The sequence below is a fragment of the Fundulus heteroclitus genome, chromosome 3 (assembly GCF_011125445.2).
Source record: "Fundulus heteroclitus isolate FHET01 chromosome 3, MU-UCD_Fhet_4.1, whole genome shotgun sequence".
Lineage (NCBI taxonomy): Eukaryota > Metazoa > Chordata > Actinopteri > Cyprinodontiformes > Fundulidae > Fundulus > Fundulus heteroclitus.
Window position 1 is genome coordinate 47,100,421 of NC_046363.1, and position 19,147 is coordinate 47,119,567.

The 19,147-nt window shown below is 48.0% G+C and overlaps 1 protein-coding gene and 1 long non-coding RNA gene across 4 annotated transcripts in view; one reads left to right on the forward strand and one right to left on the reverse strand.

Moving 5' to 3' along the window:
* arhgef2 (rho/rac guanine nucleotide exchange factor (GEF) 2) overlaps positions 1-9,603 on the reverse strand; it is a 31,143-nt gene extending 21,540 nt beyond the window's left edge. For all 3 annotated transcript variants that reach the window (XM_036135662.1, XM_036135663.1, XM_036135661.1), the window contains exon 1: positions 9,411-9,603. In XM_036135662.1, the coding sequence (XP_035991555.1) occupies positions 9,411-9,470 (60 nt within the window). In that variant the 5' untranslated portion in view covers positions 9,471-9,603. The remainder of the gene's footprint in view (positions 1-9,410) is intronic.
* LOC118562733 lies at positions 2,408-2,759 on the forward strand. Its single transcript, XR_004930794.1, has 2 exons — positions 2,408-2,494; positions 2,650-2,759. It is a non-coding gene; the product is annotated as an uncharacterized LOC118562733 (long non-coding RNA).
* Positions 9,604-19,147: the final 9,544 nt, after the last annotated feature.

A 19,147-nucleotide genomic window follows, 5' to 3' on the forward strand; every position in this document is an offset into this window, starting at 1 on the left:
TCATTAGAAACCCCTCAAACTATTCAGATGCTTGAATGAATGTATTTCAGGGTTTGTTTGGCATGAAGAGCAAAGAGCTAAATGTTCTTCAGGTTCTAGAGGAGACAGGCAGCAAAGCCCGCCCAATTAAGACCGGTAGCATATCAGTAGGTTCCCCCTGTGTGGCTGAGAGCAGAACCATGGAGTTCTACCAGAAGTACGGAAGTGACCCGGCTGAGACACGTGGGGGAACCGGTCTTTGAGCTATGGGGAGAGGTGGTTCAAAAGGTTCTGAACAGATAAAAATGCTTAGTTAGCAAACCTGAGTTCATTCCAGCAGAACCAGATCACCGGTACACACAGTGGGAATATTATGGTTTTAACAGCTTTCATGACTTATGTGTAGATTAGGTAGCTTTGCAGGTAGGTCCAGCTCCATGAATGTTTTAGTCAAAAGCTTTAACCCAGCGGAGTCATCAGGAGTAACTCACACATGTTTATGGAGAACAATGAGGTTACAGCGAGGCGTCACGTCGCTAACGGCACACCAGTGTCTGTGAAACACGGCAGGAGCTGAACATCTCAGAGGACCTGGGCTGAAGGGAAACCCGCTCCACGCTCTCAGTGTCAGAGTCACGAGCCTTTGCCAGGTCCCCTGGTAAAAGGTCTCGGTCTCTACGGGTCCCCCGGTAAAAGGTCTCGGTCTCTACGGGTCCACCGGTAACAGGTCTCGGTCTCTACGGGTCCCCCGGTAAAAGGTCTCGGTCTCTACGGGTCCACCAGTAAAAGGTCTCGGTCTCTACGGGTCCCCCGGTAAAAGGTCTCGGTCTCTACGGGTCCCCGGTAAAGGTATCGTCCTCTCTACGGTCCCTCTACGGGTCCCCCGGTAAAAGGTCTCGGTCTCTACGGGTCCCCCGGTAAAAGGTCTCGGTCTCTACGGGTCCCCCGGTAAAAGGTGTCGGTCTCTACGGGTCCCCCGGTAAAAGGTGTCGGTCTCTACGGGTCCCCCGGTAAAAGGTCTCGGTCTCTACGGGTCCCCCGGTAAAAGGTCTCGGTCTCTACGGGTCCCCCGGTAAAAGGTCTCGGTCTCTACGGGTCCCCCGGTAAAAGGTCTCGGTCTCTACGGGTCCCCCGGTAAAAGGTGTGTCGGTCTCTACGGGTCCCCCGGTAAAGGTGTCGGTCTCTACGGTCCCCCTGTAAAAGGTAAGGTCCGGTCTACGGGTCCCCCGGTAACAGGTCTCGGTCTCTACGGGTCCCCCGGTAAAAGGTCTCGGTCCTCTACGGGTCCCCCGGTAAAAGGTCTCGGTCTCTACGGGTCCCCCGGTAAAAGGTCTCGGTCTCTACGGGTCCCCCGGTAAAAGGTCTCGGTCTCTACGGGTCCCCCGGTAAAAGGTCTCGGTCTCTACGGGTCCCCCGGTAAAAGGTCTCGGTCTCTACGGGTCCCCCGGTAAAAGGTCTCGGTCTCTACGGGTCCCCCCGGGTAAAAGGTCTCGGTCTTCTACGGGTCCCCCGGTTACAGGTCTCGGTCTCTACGGGTCCCCCGGTAACAGGTCTCGGTCTCTACGGGTCCCCCAGTAAAAGGTCTCGGTCTCTACGGGTCCCCCGGTAAAAGGTCTCGGTCTCTACGGGTCCCCCGGTAAAAGGTCTCTGTCTCTACAGGTCCCCCGGTAAAAGGTATCGGTCTCTACGGGTCCCCCGGTAAAAGGTCTCAGTCTCTACGGGTCCACCGGTAAAAGGTCTCAGTGCCAGGTCCCCCGGTAAAAGGTCTCAGTCTCTACGGGTCCCCCGGTAACAGGTCTCAGTCTCTACCGGTCCCCCGGTAACAGGTCTCAGTCTCTACCGGTCCCCCGGTAAAAGGTCTCAGTGCCAGGTCCCCCGGTAAAAGGTCTCAGTCTCTACGGGTCCCCCGGTAACAGGTCTCAGTCTCTACGGGTCCCCCGGTAACAGGTCTCGGTCTCTACGGTTCCCCCGGTAACAGGTCTCGGTCTCTACGGTTCCCCCGGTAAAAGGTCTCAGTGCCAGGTCCCCCGGTAAAAGGTCTCGGTCTCTACGGGTCCCCCGGTAAAAGGTCTCGGTGCCAGGTCCCCCGGTAAAAGGTCTCAGTCTCTACGGGTCCCCCGGTAACAGGTCTCAGTGCCAGGTCCCCCGGTAGCAGGTCTCAGTCTCTACGGGTCCCCCGGTAACAGGTCTCAGTCTCTACCGGTCCCCCGGTAAAAGGTCTCAGTGCCAGGTCCCCCGGTAAAAGGTCTCAGTCTCTACGGGTCCCCCGGTAACAGGTCTCAGTCTCTACGGGTCCCCCGGTAAAAGGTCTCAGTGCCAGGTCCCCCGGTAAAAGGTCTCAGTCTCTACGGGTCCCCCGGTAACAGGTCTCAGTGCCAGGTCCCCCGGTAAAAGGTCTCAGTCTCTACGGTTCCCCTGGTAACAGGTCTCAGTCTCTATGGGTCCCCCGGTAAAAGGTCTCAGTGCCAGGTCCCCCGGTAAAAGGTCTCAGTCTCTACGGGTCCCCCGGTAAAAGGTCTCGGTCTCTACGGGTCCCCCGGTAAAAGGTCTCGGTCTCTACGGGTCCCCCGGTAAAAGGTCTGTGTCTCTACGGGTCCCCCGGTAAAAGGTATCGGTCTCTACGGGTCCCCCGGTAAAAGGTCTCAGTCTCTACGGGTCCACCAGTAAAAGGTCTCAGTGCCAGGTCCCCCGGTAACAGGTCTCAGTCTCTACGGGTCCACCGGTAAAAGGTCTCAGTGCCAGGTCCCCCGGTAAAAGGTCTCAGTCTCTACGGGTCCCCCGGTAACAGGTCTCAGTCTCTACCGGTCCCCCGGTAACAGGTCTCAGTCTCTACCGGTCCCCCGGTAAAAGGTCTCAGTGCCAGGTCCCCCGGTAAAAGGTCTCAGTCTCTACGGGTCCCCCGGTAACAGGTCTCAGTCTCTACGGGTCCCCCGGTAACAGGTCTCGGTCTCTACGGTTCCCCCGGTAACAGGTCTCGGTCTCTACGGTTCCCCCGGTAAAAGGTCTCAGTGCCAGGTCCCCCGGTAAAAGGTCTCGGTCTCTACGGGTCCCCCGGTAAAAGGTCTCGGTGCCAGGGCCCCCGGTAAAAGGTCTCAGTCTCTACGGGTCCCCCGGTAACAGGTCTCGGTGCCAGGTCCCCCGGTAACAGGTCTCAGTCTCTACCGGTCCCCCGGTAAAAGGTCTCAGTGCCAGGTCCCCCGGTAACAGGTCTCAGTCTCTACCGGTCCCCCGGTAAAAGGTCTCAGTGCCAGGTCCCCCGGTAAAAGGTCTCAGTCTCTACGGGTCCCCCGGTAACAGGTCTCAGTCTCTACGGGTCCCCCGGTAACAGGTCTCAGTCTCTACGGGTCCCCCGGTAAAAGGTCTCAGTGCCAGGTCCCCCGGTAAAAGGTCTCAGTCTCTACGGGTCCCCCGGTAACAGGTCTCAGTCTCTACGGGTCCTTTGTCTGGTTGAATAAAGGTTTAATCAAGACGTCTCCATTCTGGGTTCCATGTTTGTCTTCTCAGGACGCTGCTGGCTCCACAGAGATGGCCCAGTACAGATTCTGTTCTTAACACCTGCTGGTTCTGGAGCCAAAACCAGCGCCCCAGAGACAGCGCCCCCCCACCCGGCCCAGATGTGTGAAGATGTCCGTACCATGGACCAGGTAACCAACACAATCATTAATAAAGCTGGTTCTGGTTCTGGTTCTGACTCACAGCGGCTTCACAAACAGGTGGTAGTGGCTGATGGTGAATGGTGGGACTGTTGACCGGACCTTGAATTTGGGTCCTCTACACTTTTGCTCTAGATTTAAATGTGAGAACTACGTGGGACCAACACCGTAAACCCAGCATGAAGTCGGTCTGCACCGACCTTGGCTCACTGTTCTGGGTACCAGAGGTTCTGGGCTCTCCCTTAGAAAACAACGCCCAGAGTCCAGACTAAGTTTGCATTCGGCCAAGACAGATCCAGATTTCTAGAACCCTGCAGACACCAGCAGCTGTTTCCCTTTCTGGACCTCTGGTCAGGGGCGGATTCACCATTAGGCAAAACTAGGCAGCTGCCTAAAACTCATTTTATGTGTACGGTTACTACAGCTTTTACTTATTTGTGCACATTAATTATGTTTTTGATTAAAATCCTTTCGCTAAAATGCCACCAGAATGCTTATAATATTGAGTTTGTCTCGCCCCCCCGCCCCTCCACTACATTGGATCAGTCCATTTGCTGCGCATGTGCAGAAAGGTCTAGGCAGACGGCAGCGAAACATTTGAAAACAAATGACGCGAGGAGACGAGATGAGACGAGAGAAAATAAAAGAAATAAAAAGGAATAATGGCAGGAGTTTAATTCCTTAATAATTTAAGTTATACGTTCAAAAAACATAAGGAAGTTATTACCAACTTCTCACTCTGCATTACAACTGTGTATTAACATTGCTTTAATGTGTTATTGTGAACAGCTGTGGATGTTAAGAGTGGAGTTAATTATAAACAATCTAATTTACTGTTCAGTAAATAAAGAAATTTTCATGTAGCATCACTAGTCTTTCCTGTGACATGCATCTAATTTTTGTTTTGTCATAATTCATTTTAAAGCTGAAGACGATTTTTTTTAAGAGTTCTGGTTTAAGAAGTCATCCCTTAAAATAAAGATTTGTTCAGTTTATCACAAATGTTAACATTAAATTGTCATTATGGGGATACAAGGTTTCCACTGAGCGTGAAGATTTTGAAATATGTAACCAACATATAAATAGGTTTAGTAGTAGAGTAGAAATTGCAGTATGTTCCTCTGAGTTACAGTGACGTAGACACAATTAAAGTTGCATAAAATCCTCATATTTTAACTTTAGACTGAGAGAGTCCAGCATCATCCAGTCTGCTGGTAGCAGTCAGCACAGTGGACTTCCTGAAGATGACCCAGCTCTGGCCAATCAGCTTTCTGACCATCCACACTGCTCTATAGACTGAGAGGACCGCTCCAGGTGAAGTCAGGCGCAGATTTACTTCCAGCTATTATTTTATTCAAATGAAAAATGGAGAACAAATAAGCAGATCATAGCTTGTCTACTAGAACAAGGGATAAAAGAAAACATAGAGACGAAAACTATAAGAACAGAGGGACAGAAGGTAGAAAAAATAATGTATGTCTATTCTAATAAAATTTCTCTACCTGTATAATGGGTCTGTTTTATGTGTTGTCTTCACAATTCAGAGGGCCCCATCCCTTTCTTTGCCTAGGGCCCCAGATTTCCTAAATCCGCCCCTGCCTCTGGTACCAGGTTCCTCCTCGGGTTCTGCTCTCTGCACGCAACCAGAACTGTTTAAAGCACCTCATGAATGTTGATGTGGATTTAAACGGGTCAGCTGATTCACAGAAAGGTGTTTATTAAATGCGTAAATCAGCGTTGAAAGATGTTCCCGTTAAAAGTGAAGCTCCGGCCTCCATGTTGAAACTGCTCTGAGGTGTGAGACCAGACAATCTGAGGAGAACAGCAGGAACGAAGGGTTAGAGCGGCGTTTAGGCGCCTCCTCTGCGCTCTGGGTCCAGAGAGAGGGTCACCCAGAACCTGTGGGGGGGGGGGGGGGGGGGGGGGGCAGGACGCAGCGCTCCAGGGAGTCCAAAGCCATCATCATGGACCAGGAGATCTTTGATCCCTGAAACCTCCATGAAGCAGCTGCCTCCACCGAGCAGCAGTACGCACCAGTGTGTTAACCGGTCCGTTAATTTGTAATACTTAATTTATCTGATAATCTGTAATACTTAATTTATCTGATAATCTATAATAATTAATTTATCTGATAATCTATAATAATTATTTTATCTGATAATCTTTAATACTTAATTTATCTGATATTCTGTAACAATTCAATTATCTGATAATCTGTAATAATTCATTTATCTGATAATCTGTGGCTCACGACGCCGCCGTCTGAGGAACCATGATGCAGTTAGGCTGCAGTTCACCTCCTCGCCACCTGCGGCGCCACTTCCCCGACTCCTAAACGAGCGCCTGGGTCAGCGTCGCTTTCTCTGACTGCGTGGAAAGTGACGCACGCAGCTTCCTAACCGCGGCCTACTCTGCCCCCTGCTGGCCACTCCAGAGCCTGCAGCTTCTAAATGGAACCAAACCAGTCGGTACCAGAACCAGATCAGCAGCCAGAATTTACAGGTTCCTGCTCCGTTTTCCTGATCCTGAAAAGCTTTGGGATTACTTCCCTGACCCATGAGCAAAACACACACATCAGAACCCTGTTCTGTAGAACCTCTGGATCAGAATGAGAAGATCCGTGGCTGAGGTGAACCGGGCCGGACTAAAGGTTCTGTTTGCTCAGGTGAACCGGGCCGGACTAAAGGTTCTGTTTGCTCAGGTGAACAGCCGGACTAAAGGTTCTGTTTGCTCAGGTAACCGGGCCGGACTAAAGGTTCTGTTTGCTCAGGTGAACCGGGCCGGACTAAAGGTTCTGTTTGCTCAGGTGAACCGGGCCGGACTAAAGGTTCTGTTTGCTCAGGTGAACGGGCCGGACTAAAGGTTCTGTTTGCTCAGGTAAACGGGCCGGACTAAAGGTTCTGTTTGCTCAGGTGAACGGGCCGGACTAAAGGTTCTGTTTGCTCAGGTGAACGGGCCGGACTAAAGGTTCTGTTTGCTCAGGTAACCGGGCCGGACTAAAGGTTCTGTTTGCTCAGGTAAACGGGCCGGACTAAAGGTTCTGTTTGATTGTGACTGTAATTAAATGCGAGTCAGCGGTTAGCGGCGCCTGTTTCCTCGCAGAGCGGCGAGTGGGCTGCAGGTAACCACGGCAACGCACAGGAAGCTCCAGCAGGCGTGGGCGTCCCAGCGCCCGCTCTGCTCGTCTTCACCGGGATGAAGAACACGCTGCTCTGCTCCGTGGTCACATGATCCACCGCCGAGAGCAGCAGGAGAGGCAGAGCACACCTGAGACCGCCGGCCAATCACGGTCAGCGGCAGCAGGTGACCCTCAGAACCGGATCATCAGAACCACGTCAATATCAGAGTCACGACTCATCATCCATCCATCATCCATCCATCATCCATCCATTCATCCATCATCCCTTCATCATCATCATCATCATCATCATCTTCATCCATCCATCCATCCATCATCATCCAACCATCATCCATCCATCATCCATCATCATCATCATCCATCCATCCATCATCCAACCATCATCCATCCATCCATCATCATCCATCATCCATCCATTCATCCATCATCCCTTCATCATCCATCCATCATCCATCATCCAACCATCATCCATCCATCATCCATCATCCAACCATCATCCATCCATCCATCATCCATCCATCATCATCCATCCATCATCCATCCATCCATCATCATCCCTTCATCATCCATCCATCCATCCATCCATCATCCAACCATCATCCATCCATCATCCATCCACATCCATCCATCATCCATCCATCATCCTCCATCATCCATCCATCATCCCTCCATCCATCCATCATCCATCCATCCATCCATCATCATCCAACCATCATCCATCATCATTCATTCATCCATCATCATCATCCATCATCATCATCCTTCCATCCATCCATCCATCCATCATCCTCCATCATCCATCATCATCCATCATCATCCATCATCATCCATCCATCCATCATCATCCATCCATCCATCCTGTGTATTCAGATCAAATCCATCAGTGGGAATACGGCTAGTTAGGAATAATAGCAAATTATAAATGTTAAACTCTGTAATCCGCACACCTAGGCTCAGATGCCGGTACCATCTGAGCAGAACCATCTGAGCGGCACCATCTGAGCAGAACCATCTGAGCGGTACCATCTGAGCGGAACCATCTGAGCAGAACCATCTGAGCAGAACCATCTGAGCGGTACCATCTGAGCAGAACCATCTGAGCGGTACCATCTGAGCGGTACCATCTGAGCAGAACCATCTGAGCGGTACCATCTGAGCGGTACCATCTGAGCGGTACCATCTGAGCGGCACCATCTGAGCAGAACCATCTGAGCGGTACCATCTGAGCGGTACCATCTGAGCAGAACCATCTGAGCGGTACCATCTGAGCAGAACCATCTGAGCGGTACCATCTGAGCAGAACCATCTGAGCGGTACCATCTGAGCGGTACCATCTGAGCTTATGGACCCTCTGAGCGGTACCATCGAGCGAACCATCGGAGCGGCCACATCTGAGCAGAACCATCGACGCGGTACATCTGAGCGGAACCATCTGAGCATGAACCATCTGGCAGAAACCATCTGAGCGGAACCATCTGAGCAGAACCATCTGAGCAGAACCATCTGAGCGGTACCATCTGAGCAGAACCATCTGAGCGGTACCATCTGAGCGGTACCATCTGAGCGGCACCATCTGAGCAGAACCATCTGAGCAGAACCATCTGAGCGGTACCATCTGAGCAGAACCATCTGAGCAGAACCATCTGAGCAGAACCATCTGAGCGGTACCATCTGAGCGGTACCATCTGAGCAGAACCATCTGAGCAGAACCATCTGAGCAGAACATGCCTTCATTTTGCCGGTTACCGGTGCCTTTGTGGATTTATTCTGCTGAAAGCTTCCAGATGATTTCTTTGGTCTCTGATGAACGTTCCCACAGGCAGCAACCCGCCACCACTCCACCTCCACCGTGCTTCACCGCCTGGTGGAGGAGCACAGGTTCTGTCACAACCAGAACCAGAACCAGAACCATCTGAAGGAGGAGGTGTGTCCAGATTTAACCACAGGTTCTGATCACAAGAAGCGGTTCTGGACCTGATGCTCATGAAACGTTTTCTTTTGTTTCTTCAGGATCAGAACCAGTTTGTTTGGGTTTGTAGGTCAGAGGTCAGACCTGCAGTCCTGCCCATCTCTTCCTGTATAAGACGCGCGCGCGCGCCCAGACGCACGGACGCGCGCGTCCTCCCCTCCCCCTCCCGCTTCCTCCTGCAGGACAAAGCGGCCACGCTGCCGCCCTCACAAAGTCCGAACACACCGAACCGCTTCGGTACCGACCGACGCTTCTCGCGCGCACACATTCGGACCCACGCAAGTTCGCTCCCGTGGACACGCGCGGTGGCAGAAACGCGCGTGCTCGTTTGAGTTAGCGGAAAGAAAAAAAATCTGTTTCCCGTTTCTGAGCTCCGAACTTTCCTTCTACGTTTTCCATAAAACTGGACCCAGAACCAACCCCTGAACCGAGCCCGGAACCGAGCCCCGGTCCGTTCACACAGAGAGAACCCGCGTGTCCGCCGAAGTAACGGAACCAGCGGTTTGGGCTGTAGTTTCCAGATGTGATCAGACACAACAGACCCGAACCGGCCAGACACCGACTGGAACCGCGGTCCGGTCGGTTGGGTCTGGCTGGTTCCGTGTAACCCATAATAAACTAAGGATGATGAAAGTGATCGTGCACGCGCGCGGCGGGGTTCCGGGCTCACCTTCAGGCTGGTCTCCTTCATCCTGTCCTTCTCCTTCCTGCTCTCCAGCAGCCGGGACATGGATCCGCTGATCGGTTCCGGTGATCCGGATCAATCACACACACTCTAGGCAACAAAGTCCGGATCTTCAGGTCCTGGTCCCGAAGCGCTCCGCAGTCTGAACCGGGCGGGGCTTGCGTATGACTGACAGTTCCGCTCAGTACTTGTGACCAATCAGAGCGCAGCCCGCTGCCGCTGCGCTCGGCCAATCCCGTTGCCGCTCGTACTTTAGGACCCGCCCACAGCCACATGTCAGAGAGCGCTTGCTTCTGAAGCCAGAAAAGCCACGCTCATTGGTGGGTGGGGCTAATCTCTATGACAACGTGTCAGCATGTCACATGATCCGCATCAACCAATCAGGGCGCTATTCAAAGTCACGTGAATGATGATCGAACGCCGTCCGGAACGGATCGATTGACTCCACCCCCCGGCAGAGAGGTGTACAACAGACAAGCAAGTGACGTGGAACTGAAGCGAGCTGTTCCCGCCCGCCCCGCACCTCAGCGGGCCGTGCCGGTGAGGGTCTCAAACCCTCCTCCTGCTGCCGCACAAAGACACAAAGAGATGCGCGACGAGCGGCTGGTGAGCGTCAGACTGTGGCAGGTAACCGAGCCAGGTGATCAATAACAGGTGCTGCTGCTGTCACCATGACAACCCGCCGTAACAACACAGGAGAAAGGCGGCAGAACGCGCCCCCTGTCGATAGGACAGGGAATTGAACCAACAGCTTTAATCTCTTTCTTCATTCTAGAGTTCATTTTAAAAATGTTGGAGCCCTGTGTGATGGTTCTACCCTGTGAATACGTCAAAAAAAATTAAATGTTTAATTAAAATGAAAAACTGGATCAGCGTGAGAGGACGGAACATAACACTCAGCAGAACCCAACAGAACAGAATATAATGATCCTTTATTTCTTTGTTCCTCAAGGTTGCTGCAGAAACTGTTACTAAAGACGAGACTATAGGAAGAACCACTAAATGAAATAAAAATGAAAATCTAAAAAAAAAAATCATGAAATCATCAGAGGAATCAGAGAAAATAAAAAAAAACACCTTTTGATCTGTTCTATTCAGGGTCAAGTAAAATAAACAACAAAAGTAAAATAATTCATCTCAACATCAGAACCTGATCAGAACATTCAGGGGCGAGTTCATCAGGAGGAGGTCATCCTGTCACTGACGGGTTGCCGGTTTGAATCCCTGCCCAAGTCGTCTCAGCCGTGCCCTTGTGCAAGGCACTTTGCATGCTCTGCCTGCTGGTGGTGGTCAGGGGGTCCGGTGGCGCCGACTGTCTTGCAGCCCCGGTTCTGTGAGTCTGAAGCAGGTCAGTTGTGGCTGCAATGCAGCTCGCCGCCGTCAGCAGGTGAGTGACGGCGTGAAGCGCTTCAGTTCCTCTGGACTGAGAAAGCGACGAAGATTTACCGTTCAGTCCAGGATCTGACAGCTGGGCTCTGAAAAGATGACCCGAACCGACCTCCAACTGCAGAACCAGCTGTGCTGAAACATCTGGATCTTCATCTTTCAGTGAATCCCATCCAGATTCAGGACACTGGAGCAGAACTGCAGGTTCTGGTTTGATGAGCAGATTAACCTGGAAATCATCCAGAAACATTCAGAGGATTTCCTGTTTCCTAAAAACCAAAGAGAACAGAAAGTTGATGAAAACTAGGGAACCAAATGGAGATCTGATGCAAAGCAGAACCCAGCCATCAATGGACTCACTGTTTGTTCTGATCCACTACTGACACCAGTAGTGAGTGGATCAGAATCAGAATCAGATGATTCTGTGTTCACAGAAATCGGACTCTCATGTAATCTTTCCGTCAGTGAGTCCACAGCTGGAACCAGATATTTACATACGCTACGTAAAAACGCACAGAACCGTTCCGCTCACTGTCTGACATGAAATCAGACTAAACTTCCTGCTTCAGCTCATGATTCATTTATTAATTAGTTTATTTGCTTAATGTCAGGATAAAGAGAGAGAATCTTTATCTGTAACTTTCCTCACATTCACTGTTTCCATCCATCTCCTCAGTATTTGGCAGAATTATCCTTTAAACTGTCAGACTTGAGTCAAATGTTCTGGGTTTCCTTCCAGATGCTTTTCACAATAGTTTGATGGCATTTTGGTCATTCCTGTGGACAGAACCAGTGGAACCGGATCAGGTTTTAGGCCACCTCGGTCACACCTCCACCGTGGTTCTGTGGGACCGAGATCAGGGCTTGGTGGACACTCCAGAACATTGAAGCCATGGAGAAAGACTGGCAGGTTCTCCACTGATAAGCTGAGCTCTTCAGGTGGAAGCAGGTTCACACTGAGCACATGAGAGACGTGAGTCTGGAGACGCCGTGGAGAACGTTGTGCTGCTGCAGCATCCTCCAGCAGGACCGGTCTGGGTCAGTGATGGGGGGGGGGGGGGGGACATTTCATTGGGGGGCTGCAGCCTCCATGTGTCCCCAGAGGTAGTCTGACTGCCATCAGGGACAGAGAGGAGATCCTCAGACCCACTGAGACCATCTGCTGTTGGTCCTGGTTCCTCATAATGTAGACATGATGGACCTCATGTGGCTGGAGTGGGTCAGCAGCTCCTGCCAGACAAAAGCATTGATGCTATGGACCCCCCCCCCCCCACCCACCCCCCCCACCCCCAGTTCCCCACACCTGGATCCCACTGAGCACATCTGGGACATCACGTCTCCATCCACCAACGCCACGTTGCTCCACAGACCGTCCAGGAGCTGGTGGAGGTGTTAGTCCAGGTCTGGGAGAAGATCCTCAGGAGATCATCCTCCACCTCATCAGGAGCTGCCCAGGTGTTGTAGGAGGTCCTACAGGCAGGTGGAGGCTAAACGCTGCTGAGCCTCATTCTGACGGTTTTAAGGACATTACATCAAAGCTGGATCCTGCAGAGTGTTTTTCTAGTTTAACTCTGAGTGTGGCTCCAAATCCAGACCTCTCATCACATTCAACTATGTAAAGAAAGCATTTAATATGAATATTTCATTCATTCAGATCTAGGATGTGTTATTTTAGTGTTCCCTCTATTTTCTGAGTACTGTTTTTAGCTTTGGGTGGATTGGTAATGCAAAAGCTCAAAATACAGAACTGCATAAAATATATTTATGTCCAACTGAATGTCATTCAGATATTCCACACTGGCTATTTATTATTTCATCTGTAGGCTTGAAGTTGCATAAATGAATCAAGAATAAAGAAAAGGGAGTTCCACAATGTGTTATTGCTCAATGATTTATCTTCAAATGATGTTTGGATAAACTTTTATTATTTACTGATGGATCAAAACATCCAGAATCAGGAGGTACTGGGGCAGCAGTGTATTTTCTGCATCTAAACATAGAAATCAAGAAGAGAAGCACAGATAACTTATCAATATACACAGTAGAGTTAATATCAATTGAAATGTGACTATCGCAAGCTAGGTTAGTCACTGAGGGAAGGACGTAGGTGTCTGTCTGACTCGCTGACTGAAGGAGGAAACTTGGCTCCAATACTGCTTGAGGGGTGTTTATTTTTCTTCTTCTTGTACAATACACTTTGACAAGTTTGTATATGGACTGGAAAAATACTTTGGTTATTGATTGGTTACTTTGCGGTCAACAGAAAATATCGGCCCCTATCTCAACCCTCTCTGTCACAAACAAAGACAAAAAGAAAAGCAAAAATCTATGGGCAGACACAGGTGGTAATTATCAGGCCATCATCCACACCCAGCCACACCCACATACACACACACACAAACATATATCCAAACACACTGGCTCCCTCTTGTGACCAGTGCTAAACACATCCATGCCTCTACATTCCGGCCCCTAATTATTATAACATAATAATTACAGTATAGTAGTAACATGAAAAACTCCAGCAAATTAAACAATTGTGTTCGTTTTTTTTTTTTTTGTTACTGATATAATAGTTCATCTTCCTTGAATGAGCGTGTTCTTTAACCATCTTCAGGTAGTTCTGTGCCTGAGGTTCCAGAACATTCAGAGTGTGGGTATTGCCACGAGTCTTATATTCAAAGTCGAGTTGTGCAAACGAAACTCCTGTCATTGAACAATCCATCACGGGTCCTCGGCTTCCTGAAGTAAACAAACCTTGGTAATAGGCCTGTCTAGATAGTTTGTCCTGGTCTTGATCTTGACTTCTCGAACAATCCCTCTTTTATCTTGCACCACATTGATGACCTTCCCCATGACCCAAGAATAACGGGGTGCAGAGTCATCTACGATAAGCACAATGTCTCCTGGAGTGAAGTTGCGCTTGATCTTATTCCATTTTTGGAACAATGTCCACTTTATTGCCTTTTGTATGAGGTCATCATTTTTTATGTGCTTTAGCACTGAGGTGCTATCAGTCCATAAAACAGAGTCAAGTAATGGCATCTGCAGCTCCTTTCTCCATAATCTGTCCATTCTTGCTGCAACTACTGCTGCTGTTAGCTCCAGTCTCGGAATGATAATCGGTTTCAAAGGAGCCACCCTAGACTTTCCCATGATGAGAGTCATGGACACACATTCTGTATTCTTCCAAGGATTGTGAGAAATTTCCACTGGGCCACCACAGGAACCCTTAGCAGATTGCAGTCTTCAGCTGGGACCCGCACCTGGTAGTACATGGCCTCAACATCAGCCGTCAAAACAACAGTTTCCTTTCTGAATCTGGTTATGACTCCAATCAATGAGCTGGTAAGATCGGGTCCCTGTAACAACTGTGCATTGAGTGATGCACCTTGGAATGATGCTGCACAATCAAACACAACTCTGATTTTGTTCTTTCGTGGATGATATACACCATGATGTGGAATATACCAGTTTCTCTGATGTTTATAGACCAAGTCTTCAACAGGCACCTTTTCAGCATAACCACAGGAAGTGATAGTGTCCATAAAAGTGGTGTAGTCTGCATGGAATGAAGCATCCTTCACAAACTTTCTTTTCAGACTCAAAGCACGTTGCTCTACTAACTTGCAATTATCAGGCATGCACACGTTTCTTTTCTTCAAAGGCAAATTAATGGTGTAGTGACCGTCCACCAGCTTAATTGAACTATTGACCATTTCCATAAATTGCCTATCTTCTCTTGATGGACTCAGTTGCTCTTCATGACTGCATTCAGGAAAATCCAATTGGAATTGCTGCTTCCATAGTTCGTCCAATTTCACAGTGATACTGGGTTCTTCCGAGCCTGCTTCACCACATATAGGCCCATTAACGGTCCAGCCCAACATGGTCTGAACAGCATATGGCCCTCCATCTTTACTTGGAATCACCTTTATAGGTTCTAGAGCTCTAGGTGCATTCAAGCCGATCAAAAGCTCTATGTCTGCATCTATTTCAGGTAAGTGTACCCCACGCAAATATGGCCATCTGACCAGGTCCTGCTCCCGTGGTATGTTGCTCCTGCACACGGGCATCATCTTCTGTGTAAAGACATCTGGCAAGTCACAGTAGAGATCACTCTCCAGACCAGCTACTTCCAGACCTGATACTATGTCACATCCCACAAGTTTTTCCTGGCCCATGGTGCGCATAAGGATTTTAGTTCCTCTTCCTGAAACATTCAGCTTGTCTATCAGACTTGATGTACAAAAGGAGCCCGAGCTGCCTTGATCCAAGAAAGCATAAGTTTCAACAATTTTGTAACCGTTCTTGGACTTGATCTTAACTGGAACAATGGATAACTTACATTCATGGTCACCGGCCCCAGTGAGACCACTACTTTGCACAGCCACAACAGAGCTGTCCACTGCCGTACTTGAATCAGCTGCAGCTTGATCTTTAGCTTTCTCTTTGCTCTTTGGATGAATATGAAGTATGATAGGGTGCTTAGCTCCACATGTTTTACATGACAGTCGCCTCCTGCAGTCCTTGCTTATGTGCCCTATGCACATACAGCCAAAGCAGACTCCATGTTCTTTAAAAAATGTGATCTTGTCGTTATGTGACCTCTTTTCCAGTAGAGAGCACAACTCTAGTGCATGTTCACCCTTACAGTATAGGCAGGTCCTTTTATCCAGTGAAGTTCCTTCCTTCTTCATATCAGTCTTTCCATACACTGATCCTACTGTAGTTGCGAAGCTTCCCTGGTTCAGTGTGCGACGCTGATAACCATCTTTGCTGCCAATTTTATTTTGCATTGTCTTTGGAGTATCCTGTATATTGCCAAAAACAGGATCTACAGCAATTTTCACCTGCCGTTCAATAAAACTTACAATGTCAGGGAAAGTAGCTCTTTGATGACGTGTCTCTTGAATGTTACAAGCGGCCGTCCTCCATGTGTCTCTCAATTTGTACGGCAACTTCTTGATTACCATAAGCATGTTTGCAGGCATGTTAAGCTCAGACATATATTGTATGTCATTCATTGCATTACAGCATCCTCTTAAGAAAAGACCATAAGCTTGGAGAGATTTGGCATCTTCTGCTTTCACCATAGGCCATGAAAGAGCTTTATCCAAATAAGCTGAGGCGATCTTTTGTTAATTACCGAAGTGTTCTTCCAGCAAAGCCTTAGCCCTTTGATATCCTATGTCTGGAGGCATTTGCTGACAGCTACGAACGAGCTCTTGTGGTTGTCCTCTTGTGTATTGTGCCAGAAAGTGCAAACAGTCTCCACTATCACTTGTCCGTTCTTCTACGTTGTGTTCAAAAGCTCTCATAAAGGCATGGTAGATAAGTGGATCTCCATCAAACACCTGAATCTCTCTCTTTGGCAAATGAGAGATGTTCTGTTGTCGTACTAGAAGATCAGAAATTTCATTTTGCCTTGCCATTATGGATAACAAATTATTACCATCATCATCGACTGGCATCTGAACATGTGGACTAGCTACAGGCTGAGGAACTGAAGCAGCATTGTTGGAAGTCATCAGGTGTCCACGGGGCCTCTGCTGCACTGTTTGAGATCCGACATCAATATTTTCTCTTTTATTTGGATTTGTTACATGAGGCCTATTTCCAGTTTGATTGCCATGCACTCTTTGGCCACTGGGAACAAATGAGTCAGTCTCAGCATCAAGTACAGTGTGAGCCTCTCCAGCGACATATGACTCCATACCATCAGATATTGTACGCCTGGTACCTTTTATGATGCTTCCTGAAGCGCCAAGGACTTCCATCTTAGCGTGAACAGCTGCTATCTCCACTTCAAGCTCAAATCTCTCTTTCAGTTTCTTTATTTCCTCCTCTTTTTGGTCCAGTTTTTGTTTTTGTTGAAGAAAGTTTTGACGAGCGAGAAGAGCAGCCATTTCAGCCTTTGCTTTAATAAGAGACGAGGAAGTGGAGGAGTGTGAAGTTCTTGAAGACCCAGTTTTTGATCCTTGCTTTTGGCTTCCAACATTTGAAATGCTGTCTTTTGGCTGAACATCATCATGTACTAGTCCTGCAGTGTAATTCTCAACATTTTCATTTGTTGCACATTCTGTTACTGGTTTCTTTATTTCCAAGAGCCACTGTGTCACATCCTCTATGAATCCTTTGTTGTATTTATTGATGCTTGCAAACCAGACATGTTGTTTATCCTTTTCCACATCAGGTAATATTTCCATCACTGACTCATGCAGAGAAGTTGTCTCCTCAAGTAGCTGAATCAAGATATTAAGCTTAGTTTGCACCTGTGAAACATTATCATCACTCTTCATTAGTTCTTTTAAAGCACTGATGACCCCTTTCATTTTATTCACTCTTACTTGACGTTCTTTTTGGAGTTTCTCCATTTTACACCCCAACGCTTTTTCAGTGAGAATGACTTTCCTTTTAACAGTTTCAGGATCATTTGGATTTGAACCAGATTTTGATTCACTCATATTGACATCAGACAGTGTGTGCGCAACAGAAGTACTAAACATGTCACATTCCACATTTGTGTCAAAGCCACATCCAACTCAGCTGCTTTGTTTTGGCACAAGTCTTATTTCCATAGACAACAAGCCAACATTGCTTCCAAATCCCGTCTCCAATTCAAGCTTGAGTTACAGCAGTAACTGCACCAACATCCATCTTCACTTTGAGTTGCACAAACAAGCAATCCATCTTTCCAACAGTTTTCTGGTCATGAGCAATTTAGGAAACATCAAACAGTAGCCACGGCATCCATGCGCATCCAATATGCAGCAGTAACCAGCATCAGCTATGTCCAAGCAAGTATAAACTTCACAGCAGAAATATACTGAGTTTCAAACACCATGGGTTGTGATGTGCTTCTTCTTTTCATTCAGTTACTCACGGTCACCATCTGAAGTGGTTAAGTGGTCCATAGTGCACAGGTCCAGTGAAGCTTTGGAAGGATCTGAAACTTAGCCTTTTCTGTTGAGAATGAAATGTGACTATCGCAAGCTAGGTTAGTCACTGAGGGAAGGACGTAGGTGTCTGTCTGACTCGCTGACTGAAGGAGGAAACTTGGCTCCAATACTGCTTGAGGGGTGTTTCTTTTTCTTCTTCTTGCACAATACACTTTGACAAGTTTGTATATGGACTGGAAAATACTTTGGTTATTGATTGGTTACTTTGCGGTCAACAGAAAATATCGGCCCCTATGTCAACCCTCTCTGTCACAAACAAAAGACAAAAAGAAAAGCAAAAATCTATGGGCAGACACAGGTGGTAATTATCAGGCCATCATCCACACCCAGCCACACCCACATACACACACACACAAACATATATCCAAACACACTGGCTCCCTCTTGTGACCAGTGCTAAACACATCCATGCCTCTACATCAATATTATTAAGTTTAAACAAGATTGAAAAACAGAATGATCAAAAGTATGTGGCAGTGTCTGATAGTGTGGGAGCTTTATTACGTATTGCATGAAATAATTCAAAAAGGAAAGATATTATTAATAATATTTATCATATTATATAAACTTCATTTAAAAATATAACAGAATTTGTTTGGATTCAGGCACATACTGGAGTGGACGGTAACGAAAACGCTGACATTCTGCCTAAACAGGCATTAAAATCTAAAGATGTGGACATTCAAATTCCATTAAGCAAGGGTGAATGTAAAATGATACTAAATAATTATGTTAGGGAAATATGGCAGGAAAAAAGGTGAAACTGGACGACATCTATATAGAAATTAGAGAAATGTGGGCGATACAAGGAAAGCAGGAAGACACAGGAGAACTGAATCAGTAAATTCACGCTGCAGAATGGCTCATACAGGTGTGAATAATTCACTTAAACACGCAACAGGTTTGTGGGAACATTGTAACCTGCCTGAAACGTACAGCATGTGTTTACTGAGTGTTTTTCATTTGGAACTGAACGGAGAAAGATTAGAGAAGCAAAGAATAAAATGAAAACATTTGAAAAGATTTTCGGTGTAAGAAAAATTAAAGCTCAGATTATTTTGTTTTTGAAAAATACAAACTTTTCAGAGAGAATTTCGTTTTATTGTGTTACTGTGAAGCTCCTGTCCACACTCCAGTCCAGTTGGTGGCGGTAATGCACCATTTCGTTTTTTGCCAACCGCCAATAAAATCCCAAGAAGAAGAATTTACCTGCGCTGACCTCACCTGGGCAGAACTTCCGTGGTGTCGCAACAACAGAGGAAGGCCAGAAGCAGACGTCGAGCCCGGACCCGCACCTAAACTGATCTAAGGTCAGAACCAAGAGAGCCTTCAGAATAATCAGCAGGTCAGATCTGTCTTCCTCCGTCAGCAGGC